The sequence below is a fragment of the Haliaeetus albicilla genome, chromosome 11, assembly GCF_947461875.1.
Source record: "Haliaeetus albicilla chromosome 11, bHalAlb1.1, whole genome shotgun sequence".
NCBI lineage: Eukaryota > Metazoa > Chordata > Aves > Accipitriformes > Accipitridae > Haliaeetus > Haliaeetus albicilla.
In genome coordinates this window covers 1,889,207-1,909,524 of record NC_091493.1, presented here as the reverse complement: position 1 = coordinate 1,909,524, position 20,318 = coordinate 1,889,207, and the positions used below count along the sequence as shown (strand labels likewise).

The 20,318-nt window shown below is 43.6% G+C and overlaps 2 protein-coding genes across 4 annotated transcripts; both read right to left on the bottom strand.

The window, feature by feature from the left end:
* Positions 1 to 86: 86 nt before the first annotated feature.
* On the bottom strand, positions 87 to 14,230 carry VPS26A (VPS26 retromer complex component A). Of its 3 annotated transcripts, XM_069795783.1 has the most exons (10): positions 11,157 to 11,246; positions 10,689 to 10,838; positions 8,273 to 8,348; positions 5,871 to 6,027; positions 5,225 to 5,389; positions 4,652 to 4,758; positions 3,471 to 3,539; positions 2,754 to 2,896; positions 1,735 to 1,859; positions 87 to 1,634 (listed from the first exon to the last, which is right to left on the bottom strand). In XM_069795783.1, exons 1-9 carry the CDS (start codon positions 11,229 to 11,231, stop codon positions 1,746 to 1,748), a joined length of 1,056 nt encoding a protein of 351 aa, XP_069651884.1. In that variant the 5' UTR covers positions 11,232 to 11,246; the 3' UTR covers positions 87 to 1,634; positions 1,735 to 1,745. The 3 variants fall into 3 exon arrangements, with proteins under 3 accessions (XP_069651884.1, XP_069651885.1, XP_069651883.1); XM_069795784.1 differs by lacking the exon at positions 11,157 to 11,246 and adding an exon at positions 14,119 to 14,230 and having other exon boundaries at positions 87 to 1,859; XM_069795782.1 differs by having other exon boundaries at positions 87 to 1,859.
* A 559-nt stretch (positions 14,231 to 14,789) lies between these two features.
* On the bottom strand, positions 14,790 to 17,463 carry SRGN (serglycin). Its single transcript, XM_009926451.2, has 3 exons — positions 17,305 to 17,463; positions 15,323 to 15,470; positions 14,790 to 15,138 (listed from the first exon to the last, which is right to left on the bottom strand). The coding sequence occupies exons 1-3, from the start codon at positions 17,393 to 17,395 to the stop codon at positions 14,925 to 14,927; spliced, it is 453 nt and encodes a 150-aa protein (XP_009924753.2). The 5' UTR covers positions 17,396 to 17,463; the 3' UTR covers positions 14,790 to 14,924.
* Positions 17,464 to 20,318: the final 2,855 nt, after the last annotated feature.

Here is a 20,318-nt window from a genome sequence, read left to right as displayed (position 1 = left end):
CTGGTGCGCTCGTTAACGGGGATCCTGAAGCAACCGGCGCTGCGGCTGCAAAGGGGCAGAGCCAATCAACACAGACGACCCAGATGTTAGTGAGAATACAGCTGTTTTAATAATTCAAATAGCAGCTCAGTACGTTTCCCCTTTATTATACATGGTTGCACAATCTGAGGCTGGTTAAATACAATCAAGTTTTCAAAATCTCTTGGAATCATTTCCAGATTACGACATGCAAGTGACCATGAAAATATTTGGCTTTTTTACTTTATTCTTTAAATTTCTGAACAGGCACTTACATGAGGGAGTTAAATTTGCTCTCATTCAAAGATATCCGCGTTAGAAGTATCCTAGCATAAAGTACACAGAGTCTTTGTCTGCTTTATCAAAGTGCCACAGTAATAAAACAGTTCTTACAGAAATGTAATTTGATTATTTACTTACTCATAAAGTAAGGTTACCAATGACACTTGCACCAGAGTTGAGAAGTCTTGGTTTAAAGGCCAAGTGAACTACAAGCGCAAGTAGCCTTCCACACAGCAGGCTTCATTTTATGCCCAAGCCACACATCTGGTAACAGACTACGTGCTCAGTTGTGAATAGATGAAGGCTAACTCCTTTTAGCTATTTCTTCAAAGACTAAATGCATACGAGATGATTAAGACAAACGATCTGCTGTGCCAGGCAAGCTTTTAACAGTTTTAAGGCTTGCCTGGCTTCAAAATACCTTTCCAGAAGACCACAAAAAGCTTGTTTGCCCTCATGGCAGGCCCAGATGGACTAGGAGGAGGATGTCCTTCGAGGATGTTTTGCCTCTCCTGTCAGGACAGTGAGGAGACAGACTGTGAAGACAGTGGAAGCATGAAGCCGGGAGGAACCACATAGTTTCACATATTTGCAAAATAATCAGTGTTACCAGCATTTATTTCATCAATAAGAGATAGTTAACGTTCAAATAACTTTAACCACTCACCACCTGAAGGTGAAATCCTGACAACATCTCTACAGTCACTAGTTACCAGACAACAAACTCCCAAAACTCAGGAGTGACTCACATGAAAGGCTTAGAAAAGTATGGTAGAGCGAGAATTGGAGGAGGGAGGGCAAAGATGCTTCCTAACATTCTTTGCTACCGACAGATTCAAAGCTTCTTAGAAACCTTGGTAAGGTGTCTGCAGGCTCCACAGTTATCACAGTCATAGTGCATATACATGCAGTTTCAGTTAAACCCTGTCTAACATAGTAATGAGAAGTCCTAGGACAAATTCACCATACACCTCGATTTTTAGTGTGATTTAGTCAACTGTGTCTTACTGTAGTTTCAAAACAAAACAAATGCAAATAAGCAACATTGGAAAGAAACATGCAAGAAACAACATGAGAGGAGGGAAATGCTTTCGTCTACACTGTATACGTGATCAGCAAAAATCAAATATACCAGCCTACCATGCATGGAAATAACTAGATTTAAGCTTATGCATATCCAAGTGCATATAACATTATCAAATAAAAGTAAATGTGCAGTATAAAATAGTAGCTTAAAGAAAGTTCCAGTGTTTGAGAAAGCACTTTATTTTAAATGTATATACATACTTGAATGTTTAACTGAAGAACGCTTTAGTAGTATGGTAAATGCAGCACTGCAAGATGAAGGAAGACAGTTGTAATGAGAATTTTGGCCTTCTTTTCCCACAGGCTGCTGCCATCTTTAACCTGCTGAAGCATCGCAAAGTTTTTCACCTTATACCAGTTCACATCTCAGGTTGCTCAGCAGATGCTTGTGATTCTGGAGATTCAAATCGCTGGTGAAAGTTTGTTCGTTGTTTCCTCAGCTTCTCAGGAGCTTTTCTCCATAAGATTATTTCCTATTTGAGGAAGCAAACACTTCTGAAACCACCATTTACCATTAAGCTAGCAGCATCAAGTATCTTAAGCTCCTGATAGGCAGAGACTTTGAGGGAGAAAAATAACCCCAAAACAGCAAACCCCCACACTACAAAAAACTCTGCATCCCCATTACTTACAGAACAGCGCAGTATACATAGGGAAAGTAACAGAAAGACAACACAATTAAGTTTACATATCTCGTTACTACCTGAACACTTACCATTATCAAGCTTGAGCAGTCACCGCTTAACAATCCTACTCTCAACTTTGATAGTATTAAAGGGTTCAAAACGTTTTTCTTCCTTCTTTTCTCAAAATCCAAAGCCCATCATAGGCACTATATGCTCCAATTATCCTTTGTTTTCCATGTTTAATTATACTGCCTTGTCTATTCTTTAAAAGGAAGATTCTGATCTAATCCACATAGCTTCATTCCAGTGACCCTTTTCACTATTCCTTGCCTCAGCATGACCTCAACTTCTGTTTTCAGTCAAATGTGTTGGCCCTTATTACAATTTTGCGATTTTGAACCCAGGCTAATGCTGGGAGGGCAAATCTATCTGCAGTAGTTCAAGAAAGCAAGCAAACAAATGCACCTGTTACTCATTTTACCCACAAAGTGTTTTGTCTGGATATTCAGAATCCAAGGTTGTTCTACAGGACTGAGCATCCTATCCCTGCTGAAACAGTATCCATCATCCCCCTCAGCTCCTTTTTGCAAGCTAACATTTTCTATACAACTTGCAATACGCTCGCCAGCAGAAATGCTTATGCCATACATGAAGCACAGGTGGCTTCTAACGTGCTGAACATTCAAAGCAGCATGTACAATAGCCCAGATAATTCTGCGACAAGATTCCTGGAGACCATACCTGCTGTTTGAAGTATCGTCTGTCTTCTTCATCCACAAGCACTAGATTCAAGAAGTACCTCACCGAAAATTTCTTGTTCACATCCCTCATTGTTGGAGTTGGGTCATAGCCTGCTAAGAACAGTCTTATAGGAATTGATTCACCTTAAAAAAGAAAGTTTCAATTAGTTCCTTAAAACTGGATGTCATTAATGCAGTTTCAGAAGACATACAAAATAAAGGCAGTTTCCCAAGCACTGTCTGTGCCCCTTTCTTGGTTAAAAAAAAAAAAAAAAACCAAAACACAAAAAAAACCCTGCCACACACCACCAAAAAAACATCACAAACATAACACTGAGAACAGAGGCAAGTGGGAAATCAAAAGTGGGAACCCTTTCTCAGTGGAAGCATGGTAGCCAGGCAGGACAAAAGGATCTTGAACTCTCTAGAACTGGTCTACAACATCAAGTCAGGCTTGAACCAAAGTGATAAAAGGATCAGTCATAGAATTTCCAATGGTAAATAAGTGTAAGAATTACTAGGGTCCCAAGTGAAATGTCCTAAGTCAATTAAAATGTCTGCTTTGAATAGGAAAATCCACTATCATTTCAGTAACCTAAGGAGAAGTGTGGTTTCTCCAAGAAAAATTTATACAAGTCATCTCTTCTCCTCCAGATTTTTTTTTAAATACAGTTTTAACTCAAAATGCTTATCCTTTAAAACAAGCACAGTTATTTACCTTTAACTGGTGCACCATCCATTATTTCATACTTTGCAATGGTTTCAGTCTCTGTTGTGGTACTGGGTCCTGGTGAAACAAGTTTTCACTGTGAGAACACACACTTCAGTTTTAAACATTTATAAAGCTTCATCAAAGCTTTATCACAGCAATTTCTACTCTGCAGCATTTAGATTACACAATACTGCGTTTTTTGCCTTTGTCTTGTGTATAAGTTACACACAGCTAAAGCAAGCAGAACCCTCTCCCAGGCAGAGCATCTGTTTCTTACTCTCTCCTCCCCACAGTGACACAGAAGAGGCAGTAGCCAGTGCTTCAAAGGAGCTTTGGGTATGCAGGCTTTAAACAAGGGACAAGCATGTGGGGTAGGACTCATGAAACAGTTCTGTTTGGTGGGCAGCACTAGCGACTGATAGTCGTCTAGGCCATGATCAGACTGAAACCCTGAAGCGTTATCACCCAGCACAAAAGCCACCTTTCTCCAGAGCCTGGGATGAAGAAACTAGAGTACCTAATTTAGCCACAAAAGCCAACAACAAAGTAGAGCTTTCTGCCCTTCCTCTATTGCTATGGAAGCTTCCTTATTCTCCACACAAAGAGCTCACCAAGGCCCCAGCCACCGGGGAATGAAGTCATGAGCCACAGCCTCTTACTGTCTTCCTAGTTCCAGGCTGTACAAGCCTGATCTGCAATAATCAAGCTGTTCCTGCTTCTAGGCCTCTTGGTATTTCCATCATACCCGTTTTAAGCTGACTGAAAATGACACGTTTCTAGAACATGAGAGATTCATGCTAATCTTCACCAAGCCCACTTGACCAGCTAATCTCTGCAGAGGCAAGGGGGTCTTCAGGATGCATTTTACACCTTTACCCTTGTTCATTATCCATCAAGGCTGATTAAGGTGCTGCATATCTACACCCAAGTTCCATTTACAGGGGTTCACGTTTGTGAAGCTAGCCCAACAGTCACAATCCCAGAACAACACTACAGACTGACAACGTTGACTACTAAGTATGATTACCAAAGCACAAAATGCAAATGGTAGTCAAACACTGGTGAGAAGGAAGCACATGGAGCATTAGTTTAGCCAAAGCTGCAACTACTGACTTCACTCTCCAGGTTTGCATAAGGCTCAACCAGCATACAAGTTGCCATTTCTTTTGGACTTTTTCTTCTCTTACCAATTCCAGTAATCTCCTTTTTGATCAGCTGCAACTCCATGTGCTGAATTTTTATTCTCACTAAGAGGAAATAAATTTTTCCAACAATCACATCCTTTAAGTGATACCTTTAAAAGAACAGAATAGGGGTTTTCATTAAAGAATAAACACAACTTATACACCTTCTTGAATAGAAGTTATACAGGCAGTTACCTTATCTGCCTGTTAACTTAGAGCTTAATTCCCCACCGAGCTAAGCATCTCAGCCAGATCAGTACAATTAGCACCTTTCCATCATTGCAGTATTAGTAAAGGAAATACTACAGTTATATTGAAAAAGTATAAATGCAGAAATCAAGTCTTAAGTATTTGCTAGTGACCCTCCTATTGGTACTGAAGGCAGAACAGACAAGTATTCCTCAAAAAAAGGCCATTGTATAATTAGTGACCAAACAGCTCAACACAACAGTCATTGAAACTACTGCTTTACATTTTAAGTCTCCAGATGCCAAGGTTGTTCATCAAATATCACACGCTCTACCCTTGTATCCCAAGGTATCTACCTGAATGTGTTTTGTTCTAAGTGACACTTACTTTGACTTATTGTATTCAAACTCTATATGAAGACAGTCTTCAATGCCTACTTCCATTTTAATGGAGTTGTTTACATCCGGGTATGTAGCAAGCTGGTGAACAATCAGATCATATTCTTTCACCAAGTCTGACAGCCGTCTCACTATCGTCACTTTTAGAAAATACCTAGGAAGAAAGCCACCAAGTTAGCCATAATTATTCAGAATTGCATAAGTAAAAGCCCTTATGTTCTGAAGTACAGGTATTCTTTGAAAGACAAGAGTACATTCCCGTAAGACTAAGCAGAAAAGAATAAGACACCAAAATACAAGACAAAACACTTACAGGTAGAAATATGTGAGTGTTTTGTTTCGTTGTGGTTTTTGTTTCCTTTTTTTTCCCAAAGGAAAGACCCAAACTGTTTTCATTTGATTGAAATGAAAGAATTTTATCTATACAAACAACACTGAGCAATTCCAATTAAAGTAGAAAAGGCTACCTTATAACACAATCTCAACAACTCCAATCAACGCACACCAGCTATTGGCTGTTACATGTCTGATGTGAAATGCAAAAGGAGGAAGTGGAGGGGGGCAGCATAATTGCTAAATGATTAATTTTCTGCAGGGGAGGAGAGGAGAGAAGAGAAAGCTTAACAGTTACAAACCTCAGTCTGACGTTGGCACCGATGTAGGATTCATATGGCTTTTCAACCTGCATGAATTCAAAGTCATAGCTTCTGCTTTGGGTCAGTTCTCCGGGTAAGGCCAGTTCTTTCACTAAGTTTACAAATTCATGGGTATTGCTTTTGTCATTGAAGAGTTCTAAAGTTGAGGAAGTTGAAGGAAAACATGTTTCAGGATTTATTTTTAGCAAACAAAACTGTCTCCAATTTGGCAGAAGCAGGTGGGAGAGGACAACAGAAGTGACTAATTTGATTAGTTACACGTATTTAACCAAACGTTTTACCCAGTTTTTCAAAGTTATCTTCAGTTTCAGCAACCTACAGTAAGCATTCCTAAAGAGCTAACTGCAATGAACAGAATACACATTTGAAGCTTCACTAGCATGGCATCTTTTTTTACTGACAGTTTAGCTAGCTTTAATAAGTACTTCTTGCCTTGCATTCTCTGTAACTAGCATTGTCCGATTTTGGCTTCCAGCATTTATTGCTGAAGGAACAAAACCTAAGCAACATCAAGACTAGCTCATTTAGGACAGGCCAGTGATCTCAACTGGTCTCCTGCAGATTAACACCACCTATCAAATGGTTTATTATTACTACTAGTCTACAATCAAATGGCTTATTATGACCACTGGTCTAAGTCAGTCATTTGGAAACAAGTTCTTAATACATAAGCATAGACACACCAGTTTCACAGCAACAGCACGTCCTGTCCCCAGACCAGTGTCACTATTATTCATTAGATCCATGTCATGCAATTCCCACCGAGATAAAAACTTAGAAAGTTAGAAAAAATTAACATTACCATTAAAAAATCCAAACACTTCAGTATATAAAAACAAGCTCCTCTACAATTCACAACTGAAAGTATCAGCTAAGAACATTAGTGGTAGTTGGTTTTACACAGTCTGAAGCTTTTCAGAAGAGAATAAATGAACTAACCACACCAACTCCACAGTTTATCATTGCCAGTTTGGTAGAAAATGACAATAACTAATAACTGCTTATTTTCTAATATGACTACAAATTATGTAAGGTGTACTTTGTTTGCTTTGACAAGCATTGATATAATACAAAGTTTATTTACTGTTGCATATCCAATACTTTTTGTGCCAGTCAGAAAAGTTGTATTCTGAAGAGCTGGTTTAAAACACATCTTTGACATGCAGCTGGAGCTAGTCTCCAACTACTGCAGAGACAAATCACACTACTGGGATGCTTTTTGTGTTACTGTATTAAAACTTGAAAGGATGCAAGAAAACATGGACAAGTACAAAAAGCAGTACTTAAACCACTTCTGCATAACTGAGGACTTCTAAACGGTAGCACAACAGAAAGTCCCAGAAACATGCAAAATTCAAGCAACATTACATCAAATTAAGTCATCAGAGAATAAAATTTATACAACAGAGTAGATGAAGAACAGCCTGTACAGCTACTAGAAGGCAACAGACTAAATGAAGCTGACATACGTGAGCTCTATTTTTTCCCTGCCTCTAAATGCGTCATGCCCATCACACTGCTGCTTTATTCTGAAAGTTTGTTTTTACAGCCCCACTGATCAAAACCTGAAAGCATAAAGCAGCAGGTGTCAGAACTCAGTCATATCTGCTATGTAACAGTTCAGATACAAAGTACTGGAGCCTACTGACTGATCAGAACTAGAGAATTTGTGAAATCCAATCAAAGTCAATTGTATGAGGCTGAAACCTGAATAATTACTTCCAAGGGGGACAATAACACAAACAACCCTCTAACAGAGAGGGAAGGAATTTTAGCATCAGCCTAAGGGTGCAGAGAGATTACCTTGACTGGCAAAAAGAAGTTAGATGCGACCAAGATTCTTCATAGTTCAAATCTAACCAGATTTAGATACAGTTATAGGAAAATTACATTTTTAATGTCAATACCATACTATTTTGCTAAAATGCACAGAAAACCTCTGAAGCATCAATACTGGTTTATGTTAACAGTATAAAACTAGGTTTTAGAAAACCAACCACCAAAAAATTTTAGAAGTATTTTGCTATAGGCTGTCCCATCATTTCTTTTCTATGGCTCTTCTCTTTCAGAGCCAGAATTAAAGAGCACAAGTGTAGTTTTCAGAAATCTCTAGTGGTTCTTAATCAAACTTTTAACCAGTCTGAGACAGATAGAATACTCACCATCCCTCACGTGTACATGTCTTCCTTCCCAATGACTTTCTGACTAGCACAAATTAGTGCATCACTTGCATTAAAATAAGTAGGATATAATCTTCCTTTGGCACTCGTCATCCACTAACCCAATCAGGTTGCAATGTTTGAGCCAAACTGCTGACAGCTGTAAGCGCCAAGTTCCATAAACCACATGCACCTAACATCCCCTTTAAAGCTTAAACTCACCAATTTGTCCTACAAATTCAATTCTAATTCCTTGGTGCTCTAGTCTCTTCCCATGCGGTTTAATGGAGACGTTCACCTACCAAGGCAAAAAAACCCACCAGTTAAATTTTTTCAACACTTTCACTCTAACACATGACTCACTAAAAAGGAAAAAATATTACCACTTGCCTATGAAAACTGAGACCTCTTCAAGCACTACCTGAGCTTGAAAGCAGTCAAATCAAACAGCTGATTATGAAATTAAGCATTTGTCATGGTTTAACCCCAGCCAGCGACCAAGCACCACGCAGCTGCTCACTCACTCCCCCCACCCACCCAGTGGAATGGGGGAGAGAATCAGAAGGAAAAAGGTAAACTTGTGGGTTGAGATAAAAACAGTTTAACAGGACAGAAAGGAAGAAACTAATAATTATAATAACAATAATAAAATGACAATAATAACAAGAGGATTGGAATATACAAAACAAGTGACGAACAATGCAATTGCTCACCACTTGCCAACCAATGCCCAGTTAGTTCTTGAGCAGCGATCCCCCAGGTCAACTCCCCCCAGCTTATATACTGGGGGGAGTATATACTTATATAACTTATATACATGTGACATGATGTCACATGGTCTGGAATACCCCTTTGGCCAGTTTGGGTCAGCTGTCCTGGCTGTGTCCCCTCCCAACTTCTTGTGCCCCTCCAGCCTTCTTGCTGGCTGGGCATGAGAAGCTGAAAAATCCTTGACTTGGTATAAACACCACTTAGCAACAACTGAAGCCATCAGTGTGTTATCAACATTATTCTCATACTGAATCCAAAACATAACACTACACGAGCTACTAGAAAGAAAATTAACTCTATCCCAGCCGAAACCAGGACAGCATTACCAAGGCACCACTAAAGCATTTAAGAAAAAACTAATCATCCATGAGACTGAATTTAATAACTAAGCTTGAAACTTTTGAGTCCCAAAATTAAGAATCCAAGCCAGAGCTTAAGCAGAGCTCACCTAAGCCAGTCATGACCCTCTTGCCATCTTTGAATGCAGAAAGCTTCAAAGCATCTTCTGACAGTCACATTTGGAAATCCAAAAAAGAACTGCCATGAGATGCATTCCTTTCAAGTCAAGTTAACTTAAGGCCCTTCCTCAGCAGATAACTAAGTATTGATGTTAGAGAAGTCAATGAAAAATAACAGATAATGAAACCTACTATCAAGATCTTCATTTGTGAATTTGATTCTCACAAACAGACCTCATCTCACAAGAAAAGATTCCATAAGGTTATTTTCTACAGAAACATGTAAATATTAAGCATATATAATGTTTTCTTACAAGGTAGTCATGACCAGAGAAATTCCTGTACCTTAAAATCCAGTATGTCATTGATATCTGAGTAGGAAGTAAACCACTTGAATAATCTAACCTTGTGGTGAAAAGGAGGAAAGAGGTAGAGGGAAGTTGTCCAATAAATTACTGGTCTTCCAGACCTCCTCATCTCAATGAGCTTGTGTTAGCCAAAACTCACCAGGCACCTCTCAGGCGTCACTGATACAAGCGAGAAGCACTCAGGCCAGTGAACATAGGAAAACTAGTTCCCTCAGTTTCCTGAGTTTGAGGCCCATCTTGTGAGAGAGTTTCACATCCCTGAACAGAAGATCTTAGCATGGAAATGTATCTTAAGAGCAGTAAGACGCCCAGTGACAATAGGCAAGTCAAGATCGAAGTAGGTATTTAGAAGTCAATCTCAGAACCCAATACCTGGCTCAAGATTTTTGAAGGAAAAGTGAATCATAACAGAAATATTCAGAGAGTGAGAACGGCTCCAGTAAAACCAGAGTGATGGCAAGGAGTTCCTAGGTGCAATACCAAGAGTAGAGAAATCCCTCTGGCAATCTCACCTTCCCCCCTCTGCCCCCCAAAAAGAAAAACTCTTGTTGACTCAGCAGCCAGCTAAACTTCATATGTTGCTCCTCTGATGCAATTCCAGAAACCACTTCAGGGCATGAAGCACAAGGCTTAGCTTCAGGGTATGCAAAGCAGGATGGCTGCACCAGCCAAAAATTACTGTTATACATGCTGGGTTGTGGATTTTGGAGTTCAAGGGGAAGCAGGGGGATCCAGTTTGGAATAGTTTTCTTGTCAGAAGCAATGATAGGATTGCACATGGTTGCACAAAAATCTTATTCATAAATACAAGATGAGTGGAAACAAATAAACAGCTACTATTCAAAACATTCAGTTTTATCAGTTGCCTGAACGACTGTGGTTAAAAAGACCATATATAGGAAAACACTGTTTCCTCTTTGAATAACAACACAAGCTGAAATTGCAGCTCTTGCTTGTATCAGGTTTTCATTTACCTTCCTACAGGCATTTGCATGCCAGAATCAGTACAGTAAATAATAGTCACTTAAAAAAAAAAATTACCTTTCCCGAAACAGATTCTCCATCATAGAAGAGAAAATGCTTTTCTACTTTACCATCTTCTGTTTTGATTTCTGCTGTTTTTCGTGTTTCAGCATCATTAAGAATAACATCAATCTCACAAACAGGACCAAAAAAGCCTCCAAGAAAACTCTGGAATGACAAGAATCAGGTAAGTTACTACACAGTGGACACTCCATTTTAAATGTGGCATTTACTTGCAGCTGTACACTATACATTGGGGAAAAACATTTGTGCTCCCATGAAGTTACAAAGCCATTAATGTATTAGAGACCCAAGAAACAGCGATGACAAAAGACAGTTGTTCATCTAGCAAATAATTGAAATTAGGTCATTAGCAAGTAGTGACAGCTCTTACAAAATATCTAATGTTTATAAAATAAAAAGTACACAGCATAATTACCATTATTACAACTACACTAAAATACTAATTAATATTTAAAACATTACTGTTGCAAGCACAACTTCAGTTTCTGTCACTGCAAAGTTTCCAATCACTGATTTCACCTTAAAAAACATAATCATTTTTAAACCACACTTAAAAAAATATCTTTAACAAATTTATTCCATCTGGTTTAAGATTTGAGCTATTGTGCCAAAAAAACTATGTATTGCTTTATATCCACTATAACTTAGAGCATAAACAGCAGTAACAAGGATGATCAGAAGTAAGAGGAATAACAGAGCAAATTAGGGTGAAAAGAGAAAGCAGGGGATATAATACAAGGCCTAAAGCATCCCCCTGGTTGGTGAAGGGGAATAGGGACTTTTATTTGCTGCCTCTTTCTACGCCCCACAGTTCTCTTGGCAAATGAAGAAAGCACTACCAGGTTCAAGAGGCAGCAGTTCATCATACAATCTGCCATCAGATAGAGCGGATGTTACAAGTTTACCCGTAATATTGCTTCAGGCACCAATCCACTATGAGCATCAAACGTTCGTCCTCACCTTACAACAGCATTCCCTAGGCACAAACTTTTGACCAGCACCAAACACGAGAAACTAGGAGAGATCATCCTTTGACCTTGCACAAACTTTTCTTACAAGTTGCAAAACATATTAGTGACTCTATGGGAAACTCAACAAGATTAGTACAAAAGCCAACATTTTCTCCTAAGAATTAGGCACTAATCTGCTTTGATGTACTAAAGCAGACAACACCTCACTAATTCAGTGTGATTTTGGGTTTTTTGGAGAAATTACACTATGTTCTCAACAAGAGCACCCACTTCAACTAGATCCACTTCAATTTGGTATACGTAAAACAGTCATTCTCACTTCACCAATTCAATAACCAAAATTGAGTAAGAACACATTTCAAGACCTCCTGGGGACCTGAAGTTTGAAATGCAGCATTAATAACAAAAAGCCTAGAAAGAAAGTTTGATCTGAACACTACTGCTTAGCAGTAGGAACACTGATTAACTTTTGGTCACCTCTACAAGTCAAAGACATGGTGCAAGCTTGAGCTATAAAACAGCGATTCACACAAGACTCAACTGACTTTGTATTTGTTCAGATAGCAAGCGGCCCTAGTTCAAGCCACAAAGGTGCCTATTACTCTGAAACCTAGTTACATCTACTTCACATTCTCAGAGGAAAGCAGAAACACATGACCAACGAGGCAGTCAAACGCAAGACCAAACAGTTTTCCAAGTCTCTGCCAAGCACATATTCGCATTAACTGCTGAAACAAGTTTTTGCTTTTTTGTTTGTTTTTATGACTGCACACTAGAACCATCCTTGATTTTTGGCTCCTGGGGAAGGGCAAGAGAGAAAGAAAAAAGTTTCAACATGAATTCCAAATCTTTAGGCTGTTTTAAACTGTTACGCAAGTTACTTTTGAGCCTGCCCATATTTCTTCCTTAGAAACTGTACTCATTTTCCAGATTAGCCTTATACTTCCCTCCCCCACTAAACAAGGAAGCACATTACCTTTAAGTAAATATTAAACAAGATGCTCTCACAGCACCTTCCAAATTATGAAGTTGTACCATCACTTAAAACAGTCAGCCAGACCTAACATTGCTAACACATCGCTTCAAGACACTGCGTATGAATATTTCAACTGTACCCCTTAGAAATTAGCCAGGATCTCATCCAGAGAGGACAAGAACATATGGAATAAAGATATCAACAGCTAGTATCTCTTCCAGTTGCCATCAAAGATACTGCTGCGGAGAAACTACGCAAAACAAGAAGTATTTTAAGAAGCCATCATATGGCTTATTATGTTACAGCTTAAGAAAAAGAAGACAGAACTAAGGTCTTCAGAAACTGGCCAAATGCTAGGCTATGTTCTTGATTTCATGCAGCAGACAGACACCGAAGATTTTGCTACATCAGTACCGAAATCAATCTGCATTCAGTCCTTATGTGTTATAGCTGTACTAAAGGACTCGTAGGACTCCCAGCAGCTGATAAACGGTGCAGAAATCCCAGCCTCGGCTTCACACAGAGCCCTAAAAAGCTTCTGCATGATCAACAGAGATAGAGACACACGTTAAGGAATCCACACGCTTCAGAAACCCAAAGTGCATTGATCTAGCTGATTCTTTAAAACACCCTTTCTTTTAAAAAATCTATCCATCACAGCACACCAAGCACTTTGCCTAGGCCAAGCCTGCTAAGCGCAAAGTGGCCACTATTTCACCAGCCCTGAGGGATTACGACCGACTGCTGTCATTTTAAGCGCTGCCTTACGGCACCGCTGAAAGATTTACTGATGTTTCCAGGACTATCACATGCACTTTCCCCAAAGTCTCCCCGCCAGCAGCGCTGTAGGAAAAATGGAAGCCGAGTTTCATGACTAAACCCCGCATTGCCGAGGGCACGTGCGCGCGGAGGAGAAGCAGGGGAACACCCCAACCCTTAACCCATAAAATGTTTGTATTAAAAAACACCCCAAACCTTTAGTTTTTCGCTCTCCGCCCCTGCTGTTTTGCCAGCTCTCCCCCGAGCCCGCCCCGCACGCCAGAGGATCCCTCAAGGTGTGTGTGGGGGGGAGGCCCTCCCCGGGGCGACCCTCCCCGGCGCGGAGCGGCCTCGGCCGCCGCCAGGCCCGGGCGCAGCTCGGGGCGAGCCGGGCGGCCCTGACGCAGGCCGGGGAAGGGGGGCGGCCAAGCCGGCAGCGGGAGGCGAGAGTAGGGGTGTGTATGTCACCGGGCTCTCCGCGGCCGGGCCGGGGGGCGAAGGGAAAAACAACGGGCCGCGCCCGGCGGGGCCGTTCTCCTCACGCACAGCCCGGAGCCACAGGTGGGGAGGGAAGGAGGCACCGCCCGGCCCAGCCGAGGCCGCCGCCTCAGGCGACGAAAGCGGGGGAGGGGGGACACGCGCGCGCGCGGAGCGGCGGTTGGCGGGTAACGGCCCCCCGCGTGCCGGCCGGCCGGCCGGCCGCCCCTCCCGCACTCACCATGGTGCGTGCCCCTCCGCGGCCGACTCCCGCCCCGCGCGCCACCAGCACCAGCCGCCCCGGCCCGCGCCCCTGTCATGTGACCTTACAGCCCGCCACGCCACGCCCCCCCACCCCCGCCGCACGTGACCGCTCCCCCCATTCCCCCCCCTCCCCTCCCTACTCCGCCTTGCCACCGCCCTCCCGCCCCGTCCCCGCCGAGGGCAGGCCCGGGGGCGGGAGGGGAGGGGGGGGGAGGTCGAGGCAGGGGGGGCGGCGCATGCGCAGCGCGGCGGGAGGGCGCCGCCTAGCGGGCGGGAGGCGGCAGCAGCGCGGAGCCGAGGGGAGGGGCGCGGGAGCGATTGTCGCTGACAGGAAATAAACGTTTGTGGTGCCAAAAATGTTTTTGCGAGGTTTTTGTGCTTTTTAGGGAAACGCGAGCAAGCCCGGCGCGAGGCAGCCGCTCGGGCGGATTTCACCTGATTTTGTAAAAGGGGTAGGCGGCTCTCGCCACGCAAAGTTTTTTAATTTATTACCCCTGGAGCACGATAACATCCGCACAGATCAGGCGGGGGCACCGAAACCCGTTTTCCCTCCCCCGATCGGGATGGGTGGCCCACCCGCAAAAAGCGAAGAGCGAGTTCAGACCGAACAAAGGTTATTTTTTTTAGTGAGTGAAAGCAATAAAGATCTTAAGGCAAAGTTTTTATTGCTTCGGAGTTGGTTTGAAACGGCTTCGTGGCCCTCGCGTTGGGTCAGGCGCTGAGGAAGGGGTGCGTGAGGCGAGGGAGGCCGCCGCTGGCACGAGGAGGCCGATGTCTCCAGCCCTACAGGAGCAGATCCTCCTCCGTTAGTTTTTGCTTCAGCTCGCTGCCTCGTGGGCCCGCTAGGAAGACGGGCAGCTTCGCCTCCGAGAAGCTGTCGCCATCGCCAAGACCCGACCCGGAGGCTGGCTCCGCTTCCACCGCCACGTCGGACCCAGAGCCGGACTCCTCATCTGAGAGTGGGAATATGTCGCCCAGCTCCTGGTATCGCTTCATCCTGAAATGCAGAGCGGCAGCTAGTTTACTCCAAATTTATTATTTTGTTTATTATCTCTTAAGTGAACACACTGAAGCCCCACGTTCCCATGGGTGAGCCACGCTGCGACAGGACTGTCGAGACAGGAATACCGGACATTTTTGGGTGCTAGCATTAATGACAAACATGCGGCAAATGAACTTACAGGGATGGGTCTGCCATGGGAGGAAGGATCCTGTTGGCTCCGCTGGTGGACATGTAAAACCAGGGCCCCTTCTCTTCGATGCAGTTAGCGGACCAGGCGTCGGGTCGGCACCTCACTCTCTTGTACCTTGCCTTCTGCACCGGAGCACCTGATCAAAACAGCCCTGCGTTATTCACTGGGGCCAGGACATTATTCACCAGGACCTATTAACTTTATGAGCACCTAATAAAGCTTAAAGGAGCGGAAGAAAGTAATTTGTGTGGCCCTGATTGCTCAACTGCCGAAAACTAAATTAACCCTGAAGCCTTTTTTTTAATAGCTACTGATAGCCTAAGTGACATCTTCACTATCAGAGGCATCGGGTTTATCTCTCACACATGGGACTGGAAAGTCCACGGGAATTAGAAATGGAAACCCCGTGGGAAACCACCGCCTTGCGCCAATGTCACAGCAGGGCTCATCCCCAGCTTGGGGCATGGCATGTCCATGGGGGACCTCTGGGCTCAGCCACCTGCAGCTCTCCCTGAAGGTGGTGGAGGTATCTCAAATCTCTTGGGGACAAGCAACCCCAGTGGGGAGCTGGCTCCTATGCCCTCCCCTTTTTCTCTTGGCTCCAGCGAGGGTCAGAGCCAAATCTGCTTTGGCTTTTTGTGCCTCAGCTCAGCGCCTTCAAGTTCAATGGGATGAGTTTTGGTGGGGAGGTCAGAAACTCAAGGCGTGCCAAGAGCCACCTGCCGTGGGAGCAGATTTGGGGATTACGTAGGTTCTTGGAGCACATCGACGGAGGAGAGACAGTTCAGGCATCTGCTAGACACGACTCAGGGCTACGTAAACCCACAGTTTCAGTTCTGGTGCCCCCCAGGTGCCTGATCAGGGCTGTCACTGAAAAGCAGGTCTTCAAAAAATACCAGAAGGAAAAAATAACAATTGCACAGAAAAGATAAAAACAGTGGCATTTCGTCCTTCCTCTTGGTCTCATGTAATTAATTTGTTCTGAAGCCTCCTGGCACGTTCTCCCCCTGTTGGCATTTTATCTATTTTTTCTCGGTTTCTTGGGAATACTTTTCTGTAATTACACTTCTCTATTGCCCTATATATTTCCATAATGTACTAGATGACTTTCAGCTACCTCCTACACTCTTCTGTAACAGAAAAAAGATCTCATGGGTATCATTTCCTGCTTCTTTTACAGCGTGTTCCTTTTTCATACTTATTTTCTTCTCTTAGCATATTATTAAGAAGGTTTTTAATAATAACAGTGGCAGCAAAATAAACAACTGTAGCTGAATAATTTGCAAATAAACAAGGTACAAAAAGCAGGCCATAATCCCTCAAAGATCAGCCTCCAAGTGGTAGATACATAATGAAGGCCTATCACTATCACAGCCTTGGTTTGGGGACAAATTATACTCTATGTGCTTGAAAAGCACTTCTTCACAAGAAACAAATCCATGGGGTACATGTCATAACGAATCAACATTTCCTTTTAGTTGTTTTAGTGCTGCGTGTTGCAATATTGTACTGAATAAACCGTTTAATTTCCTCATACTTACAACTAGTTTCCTTTCCTGCCCTCCCAAGAAAGTAGAGCGTAGTAGTTATGACATGGGAACTGTTACATACTCTTTCTGTAACTACATAACTGAACAACAGTAGTAACCAGACCACTACGAAAGGGCCAGTTAAAAAAATATATATATTGAAATATATGGATTAAAAATATACACACATACAACAACGTATTTCATGAAGTCTTTTGCTCATAGGGGCTGGGAAAGGGATGCAGCAATGCTTCACTTCCAAAAAGCACCTTTTCCTACCATTCCCCCTCCAGAAAATGAAATGTTAGCAAAACAGGTTTTCTGACTAGATCTCATTACCCATAGAAGAAGGTCAGTTTGAAAAATTCGGAGGCTGCCTACTTGGCCTACACTGCATAGCCCAGAAAGAGGATTACCGAGAGAACAACCGCCCCGTTTTACCTTGTGCTGTGTATCCCACAAAGAGGATTAAACAAATAGCCAGGAAAATCCTCCCATTACATCTGATAAGGAGCTGCATTTTGGCCGGCATCCCCCTGCTCAGCACCAGCCTTCACCACGGCTTCACACTTCAGAAATACAACGGGGCGAGGAGATCGACTTTTAGAAAAGGTTTCCAAAACCTCAAACCCAACCCATAACCTGCGTCACTGCTTCCTGATTGACGGGGGTGAGACATGTACAGAAAAGCCCAGTGCTCTGGCCTCCTGGCCTTCATCACTCCAAAAAAAAAAAAAAAATCCCTACTGCCTTCATCTCCAGTTTTGCCCAAGGAGAAAAGCAAACCCGGGACCAACCAGCCCGACTGAAGGCGTGTGCTGCCGGCAGCTTGTGGTCCAGGCGTGCGTCCTGCCCAGCACCTGCCTGATGCTCAGAGGGCACCAGGGTGTTTGCTGTTTCCTCCAGAGAGAAAAAGCAGAGCTTCATGTCCCCTGACTTTCAGTCAACTGCATTTTTTGCATTGACACTGGCAGTGATTTTCCCTGCCTCAAGCCCATGTCAGTTCAGCAGGAGCGTTAGGAGCCGGCTGCTTGCAGTCGGTGCAAGTTTCACCAACTTGGATATAATCTTTTTCCACAAAAGCAAATTATCTCCGGAATCTCATGCCGGGTTTGGGGGGTTGTTTTTGAAAACAGGATCTTACATATTCACAGTAGAAGTGAAAAAATGTATTAATTCAGGGAAAATATTCTGGTAGAAATGTTTTGGCTCCTTTCTGAAGGGGCACAGCAGATTTGCTCGGCCAGATCATCGCCGTGTGGTACGAGCGCCCCAGGGAGCGTGGCAAAGGGTTTGGGCAGCATGCGGCTCCGCAGGAAGCCTGTCTGGAAAGCTGTGGAAGCCCTTACATAGATCGATACACGGAAGCTGCCTTTCAGCTAGCTTATACCTTTTGCTTGCCTTTTAGCTGTGATTAAACCAGGCTTGAGTTCACTTAAGAATAAATTACAAACAACAAGGTTATCTAAGCCGTGGGGGTTTTTCTTAGTCATACCGTTAGCTGCTGGATTAACTGGGGCACTGACGCGTGGGCCTAACGTGCTGCCATCATCTTCGATGATGCTGCAGCTGATAGTTTAAGTTGTCTGCGGTAAATCTATTTTTACGTGGTGGGAAGTCCACCGGGGCCCCCGGTGGGGATCGGGGCTGAGTGGTAACTTTCCCCAGGGCACGGCGCTCCACCAAAACCCCACTAGTGGCAGAGGAGACCCCTCCAATAGCTCCCATCTCTGGGCTGGGATTTACCGCCGGACTGAGGGATCGAGCTGCACGTTCAGCAGTGATGCAATTTATTATCAGCCTCTGCACATGGGGTTTTTTCTGGCACAGGAAAAATAAGAGACTCAAACCAAGCAGGCGCAGAAGGACTCGCGTGCAGTGGTTATTCCTACCAGCCTCATTTCTACTTTGTATTTTTAGCATCAACTCTTTTTTCTTTTCTTTTTTTTTTAAAAAGCAGTGCTCAGCATCAATAGGAAGCTGGGCGAACACGCAGGGGGAGGTGATCAGCCTCCACCCACTGCAGGCTGCAGAAACCTTTCCTGCAATAACACCTCTGATTTTCCACTGGTCATGGGCACACGCTGACCCCTTCCACACAACTCCAGCGTTCGCAAACAACCCCCCATGTGGGAAACCACCCCTCCGCCGGCTGTTTCTGCCCTTCCCACCAGCCTGAGGCTTTTTCCACCCCGGCACTGGAAGCCCCATGGGATGCAGCTGGAGCGGTGCACAGTGGTGGGAGGCTGGGGATCCTGCAGGAACACGGGGAGCTGCTGGGAGTCAGTGGGAGCTGCAAAACCCCCGTATCTGGAGGGGGATCTCGCAGAGCTCAGTTATCTGTCTCGTACCATCAGCCGATGGGGGAACTTGTAGCGCTGGCAGTTTTGCCACATGGTTTTGTTATTTTCTTCTGTGTCAGTGGTGTGCCTCAGGAAATGAGACTGCTTTACAATTGGTAACCATGGGAAGACCGAAGAAAATTTTTCACTCTCCTGTCTCGCATACACCTGCATGATGGGGGCCAGAAGCCTGTGGGGAGCATCAGCCTGTGCCCATCTCCTCCTGCCCCGCTGCACTCCGCCGGAGCCCGCACCCCGCTGCGCTTGGCAAGAAAAGAGCTTTTCATCTTCCTACAAACGTGGAAGTGATACTGGAGACCTGGAGTTGAAGCAATCTGGGATGTACAAGTCTTAAGAGTAAAGCATGCCCTTTGTGGAGTACCGTGGGATTCCTGAGGAATGCTGTGCAATTATTTACCTCTCTGTAAACCACTTGGGACATAAAATGCAAATAATCAGCACAAATAAAAAAAATCTCATCTTGAGCCAGAGGCCACAAATTGCTGAAAGTTAACACACTTTTTCTGTTTTTAAACAGAGAACAGCACACGAGCTATACTATATTGGAACGCTAACCTTGAAACGTGCCATTGCATGACTATCAGAGTTTAAGAGGGTTTTTTTTAAGTCAAATATTTTAAATCCACAGAGGAGAGGACAGTCATCATACCTAGGTCAGCTACCTCAAATCTACCTCCCGTAAACTGCAAGAACGATTCATAACTTAATACTCCTCTTGCATAGATCCTGTGTATGTAGACTGGAAGATTAAATACCCCAACAGAGCAAGCCTATAAAAAGAGGAAAATAAATGAGGAGCAGGTATTTGAGAACGCAGCTCGCTACTGGAGCGTTTCTTACAACTACTGCACTGAAGCGCTACCATTATTTTCACATCACATGCAAAGCAGATTAAGAGCTTTGCAGTTTTCTAAGGCATTAATTTGGGGAGCAGGGGGCAGGCGGAAGGAGGGGGCTGCCTCAGCACTGTGCGCCCGGCCCCTTGACCAGACACCTGGAACTCTTCATTATGTGCCTGAAAAATCTGGGAGTAGCCCCTCAGCTATAATAAACACTTCAAAATCTAAAGTGATGAACTGCTCCTTCGTCATA

Coding starts and splice junctions, on each gene's coding strand:
- VPS26A (XM_069795782.1), bottom strand. CDS start 11,231: ATGATTATGTTTTTTAAGGTGAAATCAGTGATTGGAAACTTTGCAGTG. Junction 4,759..5,224: donor TTTGAATACAATAAGTCAAA/GTAAGTGTCACT, acceptor GTTCTTTTAAAG/GTATCACTTAAAGGATGTGA. Junction 2,897..3,470: donor GGATGGTGCACCAGTTAAAG/GTAAATAACTGT, acceptor TTCTTTTTTAAG/GTGAATCAATTCCTATAAGA.
- SRGN (XM_009926451.2), bottom strand. CDS start 17,395: ATGCCGGCCAAAATGCAGCTCCTTATCAGATGTAATGGGAGGATTTTC. Junction 15,471..17,304: donor TGTGGGATACACAGCACAAG/GTAAAACGGGGC, acceptor TGTTTTGATCAG/GTGCTCCGGTGCAGAAGGCA. Junction 15,139..15,322: donor CCCATGGCAGACCCATCCCT/GTAAGTTCATTT, acceptor TCTGCATTTCAG/GATGAAGCGATACCAGGAGC.